The following is an 18,301-nucleotide window of genomic DNA, read 5'->3' on the forward strand; positions in this document are numbered from 1 at the left end:
AGCGATGGACAACAACAACGGATTCAAGGCATACTATAACGGATTCAAGGCATACTAACATTTTTTAATGTATTTTTTTAATAAATTAGTGAGGAGTAGAGTGGGGCGATGGCTCGTGTGTGGAAGCCCAGATTTTTTTTTTATTATGTAATTTTTTTGATTTTTAGGTAATGTACTTTTTTTTAATATAAAATTAATGAATTTTCCCGTATATGTCTCGTAAATTTAATTCGGTAATTTAATCGTAATTTTAATTCCGTAAATGTAATATATTTTGAATTATTTTTATTACGGCTGGCCTATAGCTGGCCTAAATCTGATGTGGCAGATGGATTTTTTAGTATTGCTGATATGGCAAGGGAGAGAATGGTTGGCCTATTGCTGGTCTAAGCACCATTGTGGATGGTCTTGTATCTTTAGATCAGAGAGCATACTTTAAAAAAAAAAAACCCTCCGGTGCTCTTTTTCATAACACTACACTACTCTACTCTACTCTCTCTCTAAAGTCCTTCCCATTTAGTTTCTTGCTCCTCTCTCTAGGTTACCGTTATTGAATTTGACCATTTCTTGTCTTCCTCAAACACTACACACAATAAATTTAATTTCCAGAGAATATGGATGTTCAAGGCCACAAGATCACTGCCACTTCTGCGGGTATTTGCTCTTCCACACTCTCTTTTTGACAAAATCTTGCTACTCATGTTTCTACAGCTTTGTCTGCTGTATTTTACAACTTTTTCCTTTTCTTTCTTGAATTCTGCCGTGATTTAGATTCTTCATATAAATGTAAATCCCGCCACAGACACACATTCATCGATCAATTCTCCATAATTGAGCTGGTTTTTGTGTTGCAAAGAGACAAAAAAAAAAGTCTTTGTGTGTTTGAAATCGTTCAATCACTTTTTTTTGCCATGTTTACTCTGTTTCTTGATTTCACATTAGTGTCTGCTTTTCGCCTAAATTGTTTAGCCATTTAATTTTACATCAGTCAATTGCTGATTGTAGCAATTCTATATCAATTTGAATTTTGAAGTAGTTTTTTCAATTGTTTTAAGGGCATGAGGGCCATGGAGGAGTGCACCATTGCCACAGATGTGGATGGCCTTTTCCAAAGCCACACCCTAGTTCTAAGCATAGAAGAGCTCATAAAAGGGTTTGTGGGACAATTGAAGGCTACAAAATCATTCATTCAGAAAACTATTTGGCTGTTTCAGATGATGACCGTGCCTCTGAAGACGATGAATATCACACCCCAAGTGAGCATATTTGATTTTCATACTCCCTCCGTCCCATAAAAATATGTGCAATTGAAATGACACATGATTTAATGCACAATTGGTAAAATAAGTTTAGAGGAGAAGGATAGTTAAAGTAGTGTTAGTGGATAGTGGGACAACTTCCCCAAAATGGGATTGGCCATATTTTTATGGGACGGACGAAAATGGAAAATTCACATATTTTTATGGGACGGAGGGAGTATAACATATGCAGTGGGTTCTAAATTTTGGGGGTTTTGTTTAAAACTTTTTCTTGGACTGGTTGTTTGTTGTAGTATGTGTTTGTGATTTTTGTTTTACATTTGAAGGTCCGAATATAGTGAAGAAAAATGCTTTGAGCAGTGGGGGAGAAAGTGGGAAGTCGAACAAATCAGAAGATGATGTGTTTTCAGATGCAGCAATGGAGTTTTCAGACAGTGGGATTAGTCCGCAGTTAGAGGCGCACTTTGACAGCGTGAGGGAATCAGGCAAGAGTTCCGAGCATAATACGGGCATGGATGGTGATGTTTATGGGAATGAGGAGCTGGAGATCAAGGAAACTGCCGGTAAGCATATGAAAGACCTATTCTCTATGCTGTAGACATTTAATTGTGGATGAATGTAATGTTAAGATTAATTGTCAGCTAATATCAAGAGTGTTAAGAACTTAAAATGGAAAATTTTCTTGATCTTTTAGGAAATCAAAATTTTCTTTTATACATGCAAAGAAAGGCCTAAGTGCCTATATTTTAGTCAGATGTTTCAAAATGTTATTATCTGACTGATTTAAAGGCACGTCTTCTCTATTGAACATAGTGAGGTAAGGAGTATTGATGATTCAATATGCTCATACTTGTAAGTTGTAACTAATAAAGAGGAATTCAACTAAGATAGAGGTTAAACTGTCCATATTTCTATCCCCGGGCTTACTTATATCCATCTAGTGTTAGGTAGAGCTTCGAGTATTAAAGAGGCAAGCTTTGTGATTTGTTTTTTACATGTGAAATCCAAAATAAGGAAATCTGATGCATTGTTGCCAAAATGTTAGTAGCTAAATTCTGCACACCGTCATGCTTTAGCATTATACTAATATTGAAGCAATCTGGCTTGGAAATTATGTCAACTTGTTAGTCTGCTTCTTGCAAAAGAGGTAGGGGTAGTCTTGTTGATGTATTCATTACATCTTTCATGAATTATCTCAAAGCCTTGAGTTTGAGAATTAGCACTTCCATCAGATATCTGATATGTACTTAATTTTAATAGTTTGAATATTTATGCCAACTGCTTTACTATTGAAATTTGGTCCTAATGAATGCAGAAACAACTGAACAATCCAAAGATGCAAGGAGTGAGGAAATTAGACGGCCTGGACCTGTCTCAGACGGAAATAGCCACCCAGACAACGTAATACCAATAACAGAAACTTCTGCCGAAATGGTTTCTGTTGGACACTTAAATGATTCACAGCCTGAAAGTGGTCTTCGAGGTGAGCTAGTACGTGGACCTGATGCCAATGTCCAAGTGCAAGAACTTGTCTCAGCTTCTGTTTCTTTAGACCCTGAAGAAGGTACCATTCTGGATCAAATAATAGTGGCAGGTGGAAGTCAAGAAGAATTGCGTGATAAGTTTGTTTCTGATGGGACCAATAATGATTTGCTCCCTCCATCTGAATCTCTTCAAACTGATGCTCCTGATGAGGTTCATAGTGTAGTCCATTCTGTCGAAAGAAGAGTCTTCATCAAAATGGCTGAGGTTGCCCTTGTCGATGAGACTCGTGAAATTGAAGATGCTTCTGATTTGAATAAGGAGCTCTCTCGTTCTACTGAAAACATTGGGTCCACTAAATCTGTTTATAAATATAGTTTACCAGAAGAAAATCTGTTGAGTACATCTTTGGTTGAGCCTGACGAGAGGTCAGAAGCTTTAGATGTTACAGAGAAATCTGATCTGACTTGTATTGTCTCCTCGAATGACGAAGAAGAGATACCAAAAACCTGCTCAGATGCAAGTGATGGAGAGAAGTCTTACATGGCTGGTGGTTATGAAAATGCAAACCAAAGCCTGGAACCTAAGAACTTGAATTCTGTTGACGCAAGTTCGGCCCTCGGCTTCACAGATGGTGCTATTCCATGTGATGATAATAACATTACAATGGAAAAGAAAGATGTGGATCATTGTGAAGAAAATGCTAACGTCAAAACTTTAAACGAAAAGGGTAAAGGAGTTTCGACAGAAGTAGAAGTAATCCCTGATTTTACAGTGCCTTTACAAATACCGACTCTTCTTCCAAGTTCGTGTGTAGCTGATGATGATGCAAAAAGTTCACAAGTTTTATCGGAAAACAATCCAAGTTCATTGGAATTTGAACTCAAAGTTGAAGGTTCTGAGAATTCCATTAAAGGGGATGCAGATTCCGAGGTGAATGAAATTGGTTACAAGAGTTCCTCCGTGGAACACCCGGTGCTGCTGGTAACTTCACAGCTGCAGAATAATGCCCATGTGGCAATGAATGTTATTGAAGCTGAGCCTCTAGATGTTGCTGAAACTGTTACAAAAGTTGAAGATGGTAATGCTGTTTTAGTATCAGGTTCTGAGGAAAATAGAATTGGTGACTATACTACCTCCACGAATCCCTCCATAGAACACCCCGTGCCACCAGTGGCTTCAGAGCTGCAGAATAATGTCCATGAGGCAACGAATGTTGTTGAAGTTGACCCTGTATATATTGCTGAAACTGTTGACGAGATAGAAGATGTTAATGCAGTTTTAGTATCAGCAGAAACCCCTGAACACTCGATTTCGACAGAATCTACTCTGCCACTCTCTGATTCGGTGCTGTTGAGAGACAGCACTGCTAAAGATGGTTCCAGCGTCGGAGAAAATTATAAAGCATCAGAATCAATTGCCAGCACTGAAGCGACTGCTGAGGGTCATGAAAGTAATGTTGAATCGAGGGAAATTTTAGAAAACCCTACCCCAAGTGGGCAAGGAGCTTTCCCCACAAGCACATGTTTTAATGATACTTCATTGGATGTCAAGCAGTTACTTTCAAGTGATGATCTTTGCATACTGAACTACTCTGGTGACATTATTTCTAGTGAAGAACAATCTTTTGTTGACAAGGTTTTAAAATCAGAAGAATATTTTGAGTCTTCTGAAGCTCCAAGTTTAAATCAGCCAGTAACTTCACTGTCAGATGATGAAGTTCTGCATGGAACCTCTGATACGGTTGATGATAAGACTGTCGTTATTGTTGGAGATGTCACCAGGATCAATGCAAAGTCTGTGATTACTGAAGCTGAATGCAAGCCAACTAAGCTAACGGAAGATGCATCTGCAGCTGATATATCAAGTAGTGTAGCTAGCCGGTCTGACAGCCTGGAAGCGAACTGTGGATCGGTAGTTTCAGGTACTGATACTTGTCTCAGTTGCAACTGTTAGCTTAAAACTAGTTTTCCCTTTAATAGGTTGCATAATATAAGTACTCCCTCCGCTCCCTCATAGTTGAGTCATTTTTCCATTTCGGGAAGTTCCTCATAGTTGAGTCATTTCCATATATAGTACTCCCTCCGTCCCACAAAAGATGTCACACTTGTGGGAGGATTTTAGGAGGTTTTGTTTTGTGTGATAAGTGGAGAGAGAAAATATAATTTTTATATTAACGTGAGAGGGACTTTTTTCAAAAATGGAAATGTGACATCTTTTGTGAGACAAACTAAAAGGAAAGTGTGACATTGGACGGAGGGAGTAACATTTTTCTCTTTCTTACTTTACTCTCTTACTTTATTAACTTTTTACTTTATTCTCTCTAGCTATTTCTCTTTCTTACCTTTTTATCTATTTATTTAACACACTCAATATTCCTTTCTTAAAACTCTGTGCCAAAAAGTTTTGTCTGAACTATGAGGGGAATGGAGGGAGTATTATTTGTTCTGATTTCTCAACTCTCCATAAAGTTAATGCTAACTCCGTCCTTTAAAAATAGAAACTTTCTAAACTTTCTACTTTAGGAAGTGGACCCACAATTCACTAACATTAATTTCACTACTCTATCTCTCTCTTACTTTATCAATTTCTCTATCTCTCTCTTACATCACCAATTCTTCTCTCTTATCTATTGCTGTGCACATTTTATCTTGATTAACTGAAAAACGCTATCCTCTCATTCGACAGATACATTAGAAACAAATTCTCAGAAGCACAAAATCCATTCCAACAAGTCAGATACATTTGAACCTCCATCATTCATGACATTGGTTCAAACCGGGAGTGAAGGAGATCAAGTTACTACTGCTGCTGAGAACAATCAGCAACCAAAACCAGATGCTCTTGAAGCCGGGTGGTTCCCTTCTCTAACAAACATAGTCAACGAATCCAAAGGCAGAAAGAAAAACGAGGAAATCATAGCCAAAGTAACAAACTGGAGCCCAGTAAAGCAGCAGCAGCAGCAGCACAGCCCTCTCAAAAGTCTCTTAAACGAAGTCAAGTCACCAAACACGAAACAAGTGCCCGTTGCAAATCAGAAAGTTGAGGCTGAGACTAAAGATGACAAAGTGGGGTTTGTTGCTTCAGAAACACACACAACCAAGGATCAGGATACCAACAAGCACGTAGAGGAGTGGAGCTCTCCAGCAAGATACTCGGTTGAGATCAAGAAAGAGAAGAAGAAGGGGCGACCTTTTTGGGTACCATTTGTATGCTGCTCTTCTGCACATGGGGACCTATGATCCTTAGTCTTTTCTCTATATTTGATTAGGTGTCTGTTTACAGTTAAATTATTGATTATAGTTATCTAAATTGTGGACAGTCGTCAATGTGGTATCAAATTGTGGGTGTGTGATTTGCTGTGTGAGCCTGCATTTGAGATAGGGTTGATGCTGGTAACTTGAAATCATGAAATATTGTCTTCCAGTTGAGATTTTGCATTTGAGAGTTTCTATGCATTAAATAGCTAGTGATGAAGAGAGAAGTAGAAAAATACTCCATCCCATAAAAAAATGTGCATTTGAAATGGCATGGAATTTATGCACAATTGATAAAGTATGAAAGAGAACGAGAAAAATAGTTATAGTGTTAGTGGATAGTGGGACTCATAGCAGTATAAGTTGTAAATAAATTGATGTATATGGGTAATAAGTTGGGGATAACTTTCCATAAATGGAAATGCTCATATTTTTGTGACAAAAATGGAAAGTGTATATATTTTTATGATACGGGTGGAGTACATTATATTCTACTAAAGAGACGAACAACGTCTCTATAAGAGCATCCACAATGGTATCGCCTTATCTCACTACCTATCTCATTTCCTCCTGCTCACATCAGCATTTTATCCCACAGCCTATCTCCCAGCAACGGTGGAGCCTATCCTACAACTCATCTCATTTTCACATCAGCGCTATTTTGTTTTAATTTTTTGCACTTTGATGTTCAATATGTTATCAAATAAATTAAATAAAAATGCCAAAATAATATAATAAGCAAATCTTCGTTGTATTACAATATTGAAAAAAAGAATACAACTAGAAGCAAACTTACAGAAAATTAAAATACACATCAATGGTTACAAGCCCATACTTCTTCAATCATATCGCTCTGGAGTCGAACATGGGCGTCTTGCTGGCCTATGTCAACATATGCCCGAAGACGCTCAACGTAGCCGTGCAGGACACCTTGAAGGTTGGAATCGCGGGCAACACTATGGCTTGGTCCAATAGTGTCTTCATCGGCGACGCTGGTGACTCCTTCACCTTATTATTCGCTATCATGTTATGCAAGATGATGGCGGCATAGATGATATCAGTGATATCACCTTGGTAGAAGAAATGTGCCGGACCGTTGACCAATGTCCAGCGCGCTTGGAGCACACCAAAATCTCACTCCACATCCTTTTGTGCAGCCTCTTGCTGTTGCACAAAAAAAGTACTCTTCGGCTCAATTGGGCGACCGATGGCGGGGCCTAATCCCTGACACTTTTGAAGAGAGGCAAGGAATTGAGGACGTTGAAGTCGTTGTTCGACTCGGCCACACCGAAGTAAGCATGCCAAATCCGTAGCCGCTGGTCAACAATCGCTTCGAGAATGATGGTTGGTGCGGGCCTTTGTACCCGGTCGTAAACTGGCCTCTCCACGCAGTCGAACAGTTCTTCCACGGTCATGCATACAGTCTATGTTGCCCATGTTGCCCAGCACCCCAGAAAGTCGTGCACCCTCTCGTGCAAATCGAGCAGGAACTAACAGACTTCTGCAGTCGGCTTCCACAGATTTGTGGGGTCGAATGTCTCGATTGCGCCCCTACAAAAAATCCTCATGCACTCGCGTCCATCCGTGTTGGAGACATGAAGATATATATCGGTCGTTCTTTCGTAAGTCAACTGCCTCATTGCAGCCGTGCACTTCTGCAACGGTGACAGACTGACCATGCCGGTAACATCGTAATGCTGTTAGAAGTACTAAAAAGCATTTTTTTTAGTTTATTATAAATTTGATAAATTGCTTGTATATTGTAAACTCTCGAAAAAATAAATATTTTCTTCATGCTATTTTACTTTAATGGGCATTGATTGTTTTAATTATATATTTAATTATATTCAATTAAAACGCAGGAAAGAAAAATCAATCTAAGCCTTCTACATTGAAGGCTGAGTCGTGGAACAGGTCATCGGTGACTCAGCCAAAACCTTGTAGAAGTAAAACTTTTTCATAGCCTAGATGGGCTTTGACTACCTATCACGAATGATTGCATCGTCCATCCAAAAGTCATCTTTACCTTGAGAATGACTAGTGACACTGGTGTGGTATAACATTGAAATGATCTAAAGTATAGACACGTCTTTATTACTATCTACTGAAAGACGATGTCTTAGAGATTTAATATTTCTTAATCATTGTAGTGGTATAGGACATGTGTTATTAATCATATGCTGCTTTGACTTATCAGTAGGTGCGGGTTTTTTGCAACCCAATATTCCTGATATCTTGGGTAGTACTTCATCCGTCCGCGAATAGGAGTCTCGTTTTTCCATTTTAGTCCGTCCACGAATAGGAGTCCTGGTTCACTATTACTACAACTCATTTCACTCACATGTCATTTAAAACTAATATATACAAGTGGGACCCCAATTCCACTAACTTTTTTCCACCCACTTTTCTTAACGTTTCCTAAAACCCGTGCCACCCATAAATGAGACTCCTAATGGCGAACGGAGGGAGTGGTAATTAATAACTAGTACGGTATAAGTTTTATTATTTCATTGAATCGTGTGCTTTCGCGGTTTTACTATCCCAAGAGGTATTTGAGAACAGTTCTATTGTTCGAAAACATGACCGGTTTGGATTTTATCCAAGAATAATAGTAAATCAAAGTATATTATCTTAATATACATCTCGTACTAGACAAACTCTTGGAAATAAAATATTAATTAATTTTAAAGTCCATAGCAGACTACAAATTAATTAATGGATATAGAAAGTCTAAAACACGAGAAATAATATATTAGAGGGTTAACCTGAATTGCTTGTAATCACAGATTGGATGGGCAGTCATATTTCTTCTATAGTGGCACAAGAAATATTCCATTAGACTTATATTAAATTATGAGTCATAATTTAATTAGTAAAGAAGATCCAAATGGGAAGGCCCAATCCAAGCCACATAGATCCCTAACCTAGCCACATCACAAACTGTATAAATATGGATGAAGGAGGTGTGACATTATACATCACACAAGATCTAAACCTAGCCTCCACACTTGAATTTTCGACCCTCTCTCTATAATTGAGAAATTCAAAAATTCCTCATTGTGTGTTCTTGGTGTTTTTATCTTCTCCTTCAAGATCCTTATAATTTCTAATATATTCCTCCCACAAGAAAGTTAGATCTAGAGTTGGGTCATAGGTGAGAAGATCTTTGGTTTTGCAATAAAGCTTTAAGATCTACACATGGAGAAGTAGCAAGCCACTTCGATTCTTTGGAGAATCACAATTGTAAGATTCAATATCATAATTTAATACTCTCTCCATCCAAAAAAATAGAGCACAATTACCATTTTTGGCCGTCCACAAAAAATAGAGCACATTCATTTATGGAAAGTTTTCAACAAATAACCCTACACATCATTCACTAACACTACTTTTCACTTACTTTTTCTCCTTCTACTTTACCAATTCTATATTAAAACTCGTGTCATACAAAAATTGCTCTATTTTTTGTGGACGGAGGGAGTATAAAATTATGTGATTAATTGCACAATAATATATCTCTATATGATGAAGCATGAAATTGAAACAATTCACTTAATCTCCTAAATATATTCTTTTGTGAATTTATTTAATTTGCAATTTCCGTTGTGCAAACCCAACACACATAACGCGACGACAAACCATTAACAAATCGGAAGAATAGATCTAGTCGCATTCTGAAACGCCGATGAAAAACCAATGGGCCCCCACCGTGGCTCCATGGCGATGTAATTTGAGTACATCTCATCGTGTACATCTTATCACGGAAGACCATCTGACGACACCGTATTGGCCTAGGGACCGCCTCCTGCTCCCGTTCTCGCCAGCGTTGTTCCCCCTGGCTCCATTACGCTTTGTAAAATAAGGGCGTGGAATGGGTCCTCGTTAGAAGAGGAATTGGGAGACGTTGCTATTCTAGAGAGAGAGAAATGAGAGAAGATAAAATGTCTGTGTGGGAAATGGAATGAAGGGGACGGGGATATTTATAGTGCAAAATATGGGAAAAAAATTAAAAAATTGGGCAGCAGCCGATCGACAGTGTCGGCCCAAAATTGGCGCTAATCGATCACCGATCGAGGCGCCGAAATTATGTGCGCTGCTCGAGTGTTCGGCGGTTGGGAGGAGCCGATAAGCAGCTTTTTCGCCACATTGGGCGCCGATCGCCATGGCGAGAGATCGACGCTCTGTCGTGGATGCTCTAAGCAACATTGATGAATGATACTCCTTCCATTCAAGTATAGTTAATCATTTTCCCACTAAAATAACAAGTACTTCCTCTGTCCCGAAAAAATATAGACATATGATATGACACGAGAATTAAGACAAAATTGATAGAGTTAGAGAGAGGGAGAGAAAGATATTAAGTAATGTTAATAAATATTGGGGCCTTTAATGAAGATATAAATTGTAAATAACTTGATGTATAGGGATAATAAATTGAGATAACTTTTAATAAATTAAAATGCCTATATTTTTACAGAACAGACGAAAATGAAAAGTACACAGATAATCTAATAGGTTAATGTTTTTCGATTACAACAAAATTCACCCATTTTACTTTTGAGTATCATTAAAAAGAAAATTAAAATATTGGTAGATTCCCAGATCATTGCAACACACTTCAATCCATTTGACTTTTGAGTACCCACTAGACGTATCAAATAGGATACGTCGGGTATCTAATACTATAGTATAACTTACAAAATTCCCAAGGATGGATTTATATAAAGAAAATTAAAAAGTGTGTTCCGATGAATGATAGTGATGGATACAACTGGGGTTTCATTGAGTCTCCAGTTTAGTTGAACATATTGGGAAGTGGACGAACCGCCATGAATGCATCGACCATCTGCACCAAACATAAAACTTGAGTCAATAAGATCTCCAAAGGACAGGTATAACACTTAGATAGTACATCGAAGTCTATGGCGATTGTAATGGCTGTATAGTAAAAAATATAGACTATACCTCGTCCGTCACAGCTGCTCTGGCCCTGCGGTGTCTTTCAACCAGCTCTGTCAAAACTTCAGTAAGCCGTTTCTTAACTTCTCCAGTAAGCATACGGCCTGAACCATATTCCTATTTAATCGTGAAATTAGCATTAGACAAATTAAGGAGGAAGATATATTCATTTAAATAAAAGGAGAAAGGGTTGGTTGCACTTAAAAGTCATATAAACAACAATACTTACTGTTCGGATGTGCTCAAGTTCATTATCGTCCTCCAAGAAAAAGCCCAGATATTTAACGGGTATGTCTACCTGAAAGTATCCAAGGAAGGGATGTTATGATTGCAGAACCAGTGACTGTATATGAAAGAGCAGAAAAAATATCAACTAGAGCGCTCTAATAGTATCAAGTTACATGGTGTTCTAATTTCCTAACAGGCAGAGCACAAACAAAATTTGTTTTCGAATTCATATGGTTGTACACTATTTAATATTTATGGTGTAGGATTGGACCAACCAAGAGCAGCAGCACCATATAAAATATATCCAGCCTCGTAAAAGCTTTTACTACTGGAATAAGTCATGATAACCAGATCACCACTTCTCAATTAACTCAGAGCTATCAGATTTAGGATGGCAAGTCCAAATTTAGAACCTGTGACTTCAAAATAAACTTTATTGCATCTTTATAGAGGTGTTGCCTAAAGGGCTCTTCAGAACTATTATTCCATTCTCAATGCGTTGTTATCAAATATAACTGATTACCTCATTGGCCATAAGTTATTTTGGCATCGAGTTCAAATGTTAAATGTCAGATAACCACAATTTCATGGTATTACACTCAGCATATGAAGAGTGAATTCAACATAACGTAATAGCTATTCAGCTTACAATATTGCCAGATTCACAGTTCAAACATAAAGCGTGGACAACCCAATTGTATTTTAAATGTCGAACTCCAAATATTGAAGTGGAAAGACAAGATATTCAATACCTCTAGATTTGCCCCAAATTTTCGGTGATTCTCTACAGAATCTTGCCCACCAGAGAAAGCATATCTGTTTATCTGTATTGAAAGAACAACGGTTATCAAAAACTAAGAAAACAATGGAGCGTTCATCTGCAAGACCCCACTTAAGCTGGAAAAGGATGGATAGAACTTAGGGAGCTTTTGCAGCCAAACCTTGTTTTTTATGTCCTTAGCAGAATCAGTCACATATATAGCAGAATTTGGATCACTAGCAGACATTTTCCCTGTTTCTCCCTGAAAGTATATTACAATAACAAGTTCAAAAAAGGAAGATGCATTCCATACTAATCAGAGTAACATATAACTAAAGATGGATAGGAAACCTGAAGAGCAGGGAAAAATGATGATTCAATCAGAGCTGGCTTGTGATAACCTAATCGAGGAGCAACATCTCGTGTCATTCGGAAGTAAGGATCCTGAAACAAAACATGTCAGAGATAGACTTAAGAAATCAATTAGAATGGAGTTATCAATATTTGAATCAACAGAGAACAATAAATGAAGAAATGTGATGAATATTCAGACATGAAACAGAGAATTATGGCTAAAGCGTATGCCCTTCACCCCAAATTTCTTGTATTATTCACAAGGCAAGATGCATCATTCCCTGATATTTAGAATCAGGTTCAATAGCATATAGCAAGGTAAGACATGCGTACTAATATTAGATTGCATAAAAACAACCATGACACGTTTAGGATCAAATGGTAACATAACAACTGCAATATCAAAAACCAGGAAATTTGAATGAAAAATGAGAGTAAACCTGATCAATTGCACAAGGAATCAAGCAACGTAGACTATCTTTGCCAGAGAAAAGATGTGGAAAAGAACTTGGGAAAGACGGAGCAGCCTAAAAATGTTAAAATAACTTCAACGTTAGTACCACGCATAATGAGAATCACATTTACAACACCAAATGAACCTCATCTATAGCGTATCAATATGCAGCAAAGATTGACACCTGGACAGGAGGAAAGCTGACTTTTCCTATATGATCTTCTCCACTGAACCCAAAAATGCCTACCACCTGTAGTTCACAAAGAACATTATTTCTATGCTTAAAATCTATGATCAATTCAAGATAATAATGTAAAAAAATCCAAACCATTCCTCAGAATGCTAATCACCTTATTATATGTCACACATTTTGCAATCCTGACCATGTTCTTGTAAAATGACCTGCACAATTTTCAACAAATAAACTTACATGGCACAAACATGATAATATCATATTATCAATAGAAAAAACAATCAGCTCGTATATAAATAAACCAATCCATTACACCTTGACTCTACATGTAAAGAAACATTTTTACGCGGCGATTTCTAAATGAACTTGTAACATAAAAAACTACTTATACAGCAACACTATCAACTAAAACTGGAAAACTACAGCTGTGAGAAAAAAGGCAGAAGCACTCACCCTCCGACATAGTCGAAATCAGAGAAAATAAATGTCCTCGAAACGTCGAATCCACAAGCAATAATATCTTTCGCATTTTCACGTGCAAGCCTCTGACTCTCCTCCACCGTTAAATTCTTCCACATGCATTTCTCATCATCTGTCAATTGTATCACTAGAGGCACCTTGAATGCATCTTGCAGATACCTAAAATCCAAACAATTAGTTAGATCACCCCTAAAAATAAGAATGCGCACACTAATAAGTCAACAAATCCACATTCCGCATTCAAAATTGCACACTAACTGAAAAGAGGGGGAAAACGCACATTCCAAATTAAGTAAGATCACATAATAATTAAGCGAGAATCAAATTAATAACAAGACACTAAAGCCAATTGTATCACTAGAGGCACCTTGAATGCACCTTGCAGATACCTAAAATCTAAACAACACAGCATAGATTAGTTAGATCACGCCTAAAAACCAGAATACGCACACTAATTAGTCATCAAATCCACATTCCGCATTCCAAATTGCACACTAACTGAAAAGAGGGGGAAAAAGCACATTCAAAATTGAGTAAGATTAATCGAGAATCAAATGAATAACAAGACACTAAAGCTCACATAAGTGAAATTTGCGATTACTTGGTGAACATGAACGGCACGAGATGGCCGAGATGCAGGGCCTCGGAGGAAGGGCCTCGGCCGGTGTAGAGGTAGAACTTCTCGCCTCTCTCGTAAGCATCGAGGACGTCATTGAAGTCTCGGTGGGCGAAGAAGACGCCGCGGCGGAGGAAGACGTGGGGAGGGCGGCCGGTGAGACGCGCGACGCGGTCGATGAGGGATTGGTCGAGGCGCTGGCAGCCGAACTTGTCGATGAGCTTGTCGTAGTCGATTTTGCCGCCCTTCTCGGCCGCGACTTCCCACGGCGTCACGATTTGTTCCTCTTGCTCAATTGCGCCGCTTGTCTCAGCCGCCATGATGCTTCGGTTTCAATTTCAATTCAGTTTCAGCTCAGGCGAAAAAATCAATCCAAATGGGTTTTGGGTTAATGTCATTCACACAAATGGACATCCAAATGGGCCTCTGCTTACTCCAAAACATAAACTCGGCCCGCTCTATCTTTTAATTGGGAATCTTGTTATGTCTAAATTGTGTAATTAGATCATTTAAATACACTCATTCATCTCATAAAAATAGACATTAATTTTTTTTTCCCGTCTCACATATTTCAATATCTATATATAGGTCATTTGTAACATTCCGACTTTTTCCTTTTTTTTAATTTAACTCGAAAGGACGTCGAATGGGTAGCCGAAATTTTTATTTAATCTCCGTTTTTTTTCACCGATTAAAAGAATATTGAACGCTTAAGATCGATCAAGCGGAATCATAATATATGTTTAGTTTTGTCATAACACCAAAGTCTTGATTGTCAAATTTTGTAAAAGGAATTAAATTCAAGATATAAAGTATAATGGAAATAAAAGAAATTGTTTCTAAAAACCATTATGGGCTTAATTTGATAAAATTGTGAAGCCAATTAAATTTTACCAAAGTAACTAATGAGATCAATTCAGGCGTGGCTTTTCTTCCCTTAACCCACACGTCCCCGTTTCTGTTACACATTACAACTCAATTTTTCAACAAATTCGCAAATAAAACTGAGGAAGCAGAGGTGAGAGTTTAGTTTCTGTCGACAACGTTGGAGTGGATATTCTTCAATAAAACTCCTCCGTGGCTTCAAGAAAGGTACAGTCCATCCAGCTTCAAAATCTCTTCTCCTTCAGCATGTTCACAAAGAAATTTTGTATAAGTTGCATAAACTGTAATTCAAGCAAGAAATCCAACAAAGGCCTGAAACTAACCGATAACTAATAATTCAAATGACTCGATTTCAATAACTGCAATTTCAACACTACAAAAATAACAATCATCACAAAATGGCTAGCTATAGCATGGTTCTTTTTACAAAAACAATTCTTCACTTCTGCAGGAACTCTTCCAACCCCATGAGCACATACTCCTTTCTTGCATCCTCGCGTAGATCCATGAAGAAGTTGAGACGTTTCATCTTATCAAGTATATATCCACAAACAAGAAATTGTTGCCTAATGGCCAGCCCTGGAACAACTCCAACCAGATCAAACAAATCGTTCAATGATTTTGTGAGGTTAAACTCATATCCAATATGATTAGCCAAGCATTGCAGATGGTCATTGGTTGCATCATGCATCTTTCCAAGCATCTTGACCAAGCTATCCATCTTACCTCTAACCTTTCGCTTTTTGCCAGATGTCTTATGCTAAGTTGTTTCACGCACGCTACTAAACACGTCGTCATATTCTCGTGTTGGTCAGGCACTTGGTTGTGCATGAAGAAGGGATAAGCATTTGGGTTTTGGTTCAGTTTTTGTCAAAATCGAACCGGACCTAAAAAACCAAATTTAAAATAACTTAACAAAACCAAAATTATATGAAAAATCGAAAAACCTAAAACTAGAAAAAAAAAAAGCATGCAAAGTTACAACTTAAAAAGTACAAACCATAACATAACATGATTATATCCATGATCCATCAAACAAAAACAAATATTCAATCCACATTCCACAATAACAAATGTCAACAAAAATGAACTAATGAAGTTCCATGATAGTTACTAAATCCACAACATATTTATAGCGAAATAAATCCACTCTAAGCCTTCAATAGTTTCAACATATTATAGCAAAATAATTCCAAAATGAAGTTCAATGACAAGTATTAAATATCTTCCAAGTTTCAACAAATAATGGAGATTTATTAATTTGTTGTATAAGTACTATAAATGAAATAATCAATAACAATAAACTTAAATGCATTATACATTATAGTTTTAAATACCTTGTTCTATCTTTTGGACGTCTTCCAAAATTTCTTCAACGCTAAATTTGGAAGACTTGCGAAGCCAATTTTGACCACAAACAAGATACTCTTAGGACTTAAAGAGCTCCTAAATGGATCTAGTACTTTGCCTCCGGTGCTAAAAGCTAACCATGATCTTCTACATCTTCTGTTGGTAACATTTAGTTTTGTTTTGAATTAGTTGGTATCAAATTAACATTTAGTTTATTTTTATAATTGTTCTTTACAATCTTTCTTCTTATATATATTAATCTTATTGTTATCGTTGTTATAGAAGAGGAACATGCTTATTGTTGTTGAATCACCTTCCGCGATCTTCACCATCTTACGTCGGTTAGATTTACTTTTATTTTCAACTAGTGTTAACACATGTGCTATGCATAGGACAAAAGATTTTTAAATAATGAAGATACATTAACTTAAAATAAAGAATATAGAGTATATAAGTATCAAAATATATCTAGAAATAAGAACTAATTAAAATAAGTATTTGTAATATTATAAATAATTAAAAATATTATAAACAACAACATAAAGATATTTGTACTCCTCTCAACCCACTCACAATGAAATATTTCATATTTTAGCAGATTATTGTATAGTACTATTTAATATTTGATATGAGTGTAGTACTATAAAATAAAAGACATAACAAAAGAGGAGATGTGTGGATGAAATAGAATAAGAAATACAAATAAATGAAAATCACAATTAACAAATGCATTTTCATCAAAATTAAATTCAATATTACTGATGCACTTTTTATTAGCACTAAATAAACCTGCAAGTATACATAGTATATATAGTATAGCTAAAGGTTAGTACCGGATATCGAACACGGGGAAGACTAACACAAAGTGTCTATCCTTTACTGAGACTCAATTACTATTTGGAAAAACATTTTGGTTTTGAAAACTTCTGAAAAACGGAAAACAATAGAAAACATAGATCAACTAAGAGCAGATAAATCAAGAGAAAGACAATAGAGATAAAGGAATCTCAGGGATGTGTGTTCACAATTATGGTTATACAAAATTCCAACTACAATACCCTAGCACAGTTATTACTTTGATAGAACGAGTCACCTAGGTTATGCTCATGCGAAACAAACGTTGATTACAAGATTAGGGTTGTCAATCCTAACACGTAACTCCAAAAAGCTCCTAAGACCCTTAAAAAGTCATCACTCTCAATTAACAATGCCGTTTTAAAGGAAGCTAACTGTAGTGTCTACTAAGTGGATCTAACTCGCTAGAACTCTGTCACAGTTATGAAGCAAGTTATATTAAATCATACACGATTGTATCACTCAATCATGCAACATCAAAGTTACTTAGGGAAGAAACAAAGTAAAAACGAAACGGATATTAAATAGAAAACGGAACTTGTATAACCAAAGTCGTTACTAACACATCCCTAGAATCCTATGAGTTTAGTTACACATAATTGAATAAGCTAAAAACATAGATTGAAGGGAAGTCAATTTGAACGTAAAACTAAAGCAAATAAAACCCGTGGGTTGAATCCTTGTCGTTCTTGATGTTCTTGAAATCCTTCTCCAACTCCTTGCACCAATGAAGTACTCTAGGTCTTGATCTCTATGAATTATTTTGCAAGTAGAAATTCTCTCTTTTTGATGAAGCTTGAGGCCTTATTTATAGGGAAAAGCCATGCCTTGTTGTAGAAGGAAAAAAATCCCCAAAATATGGTAAAACTGGGTACAAATCTAGGGCTTCTCGGATTCGCCGCCTTTTTCCGGCGGGCCGCCGCACCTTGGCCGGCGGTCGCCGCGTTGGATTCCAGAGAGTCTGTTCCCTCGGCGGCGGACCGCCGCACATCTTCCGGCGGTCGCCGGGCGAGACTTCTCTTCCAAGCACATCTGATGCGGACCGCTGAATTGATCTGCCCGCCGGGCGCCGGCGGTCGCCGCACACGTCCGCGGCGGTCGCCGGTTGCCGTCTGACTCCAGATTCCCAAACTTGGCGTTTTGGCTCCCTTTTTCGGCTCAATTATGCA

At 37.4% G+C, this 18,301-nt stretch overlaps 2 protein-coding genes across 2 annotated transcripts; one reads left to right on the forward strand and one right to left on the reverse strand.

Annotated features, from left to right (window-relative positions):
* Window positions 1–479: 479 nt before the first annotated feature.
* Window positions 480–6,188, forward strand: LOC125185305 (uncharacterized). Its single transcript, XM_048081824.2, has 5 exons — window positions 480–654; window positions 1,056–1,256; window positions 1,586–1,822; window positions 2,575–4,665; window positions 5,430–6,188. Exons 1-5 carry the CDS (start codon window positions 615–617, stop codon window positions 5,981–5,983), a joined length of 3,123 nt encoding a protein of 1,040 aa, XP_047937781.1. The 5' UTR covers window positions 480–614; the 3' UTR covers window positions 5,984–6,188.
* Window positions 6,189–10,565: 4,377 nt separating this feature from the next.
* LOC125217711 (Nucleotidylyl transferase superfamily protein) lies at window positions 10,566–14,411 on the reverse strand. Its single transcript, XM_048119232.2, has 11 exons — window positions 14,028–14,411; window positions 13,400–13,585; window positions 13,104–13,155; window positions 12,938–13,003; window positions 12,740–12,826; window positions 12,297–12,389; window positions 12,127–12,207; window positions 11,938–12,009; window positions 11,187–11,255; window positions 10,964–11,074; window positions 10,566–10,844 (listed from the first exon to the last, which is right to left on the reverse strand). The coding sequence occupies exons 1-11, from the start codon at window positions 14,360–14,362 to the stop codon at window positions 10,794–10,796; spliced, it is 1,203 nt and encodes a 400-aa protein (XP_047975189.1). The 5' UTR covers window positions 14,363–14,411; the 3' UTR covers window positions 10,566–10,793.
* Window positions 14,412–18,301: the final 3,890 nt, after the last annotated feature.

This window comes from Salvia hispanica, chromosome 1 (genome assembly GCF_029641045.1).
Source record: "Salvia hispanica isolate PSC_SH4W2 chromosome 1, Shi_PSC_v1, whole genome shotgun sequence".
NCBI lineage: Eukaryota > Viridiplantae > Streptophyta > Magnoliopsida > Lamiales > Lamiaceae > Salvia > Salvia hispanica.

Coding starts and splice junctions, on each gene's coding strand:
- LOC125185305 (XM_048081824.2), top strand. CDS start 615: ATGGATGTTCAAGGCCACAAGATCACTGCCACTTCTGCGG. Junction 655..1,055: donor GATCACTGCCACTTCTGCGG/GTATTTGCTCTT, acceptor AATTGTTTTAAG/GGCATGAGGGCCATGGAGGA. Junction 1,823..2,574: donor GGAGATCAAGGAAACTGCCG/GTAAGCATATGA, acceptor TAATGAATGCAG/AAACAACTGAACAATCCAAA.
- LOC125217711 (XM_048119232.2), bottom strand. CDS start 14,362: ATGGCGGCTGAGACAAGCGGCGCAATTGAGCAAGAGGAACAAATCGTG. Junction 13,586..14,027: donor GTGCCGTTCATGTTCACCAA/GTAATCGCAAAT, acceptor TTTGGATTTTAG/GTATCTGCAAGATGCATTCA. Junction 13,156..13,399: donor GATTTCGACTATGTCGGAGG/GTGAGTGCTTCT, acceptor AAAATTGTGCAG/GTCATTTTACAAGAACATGG.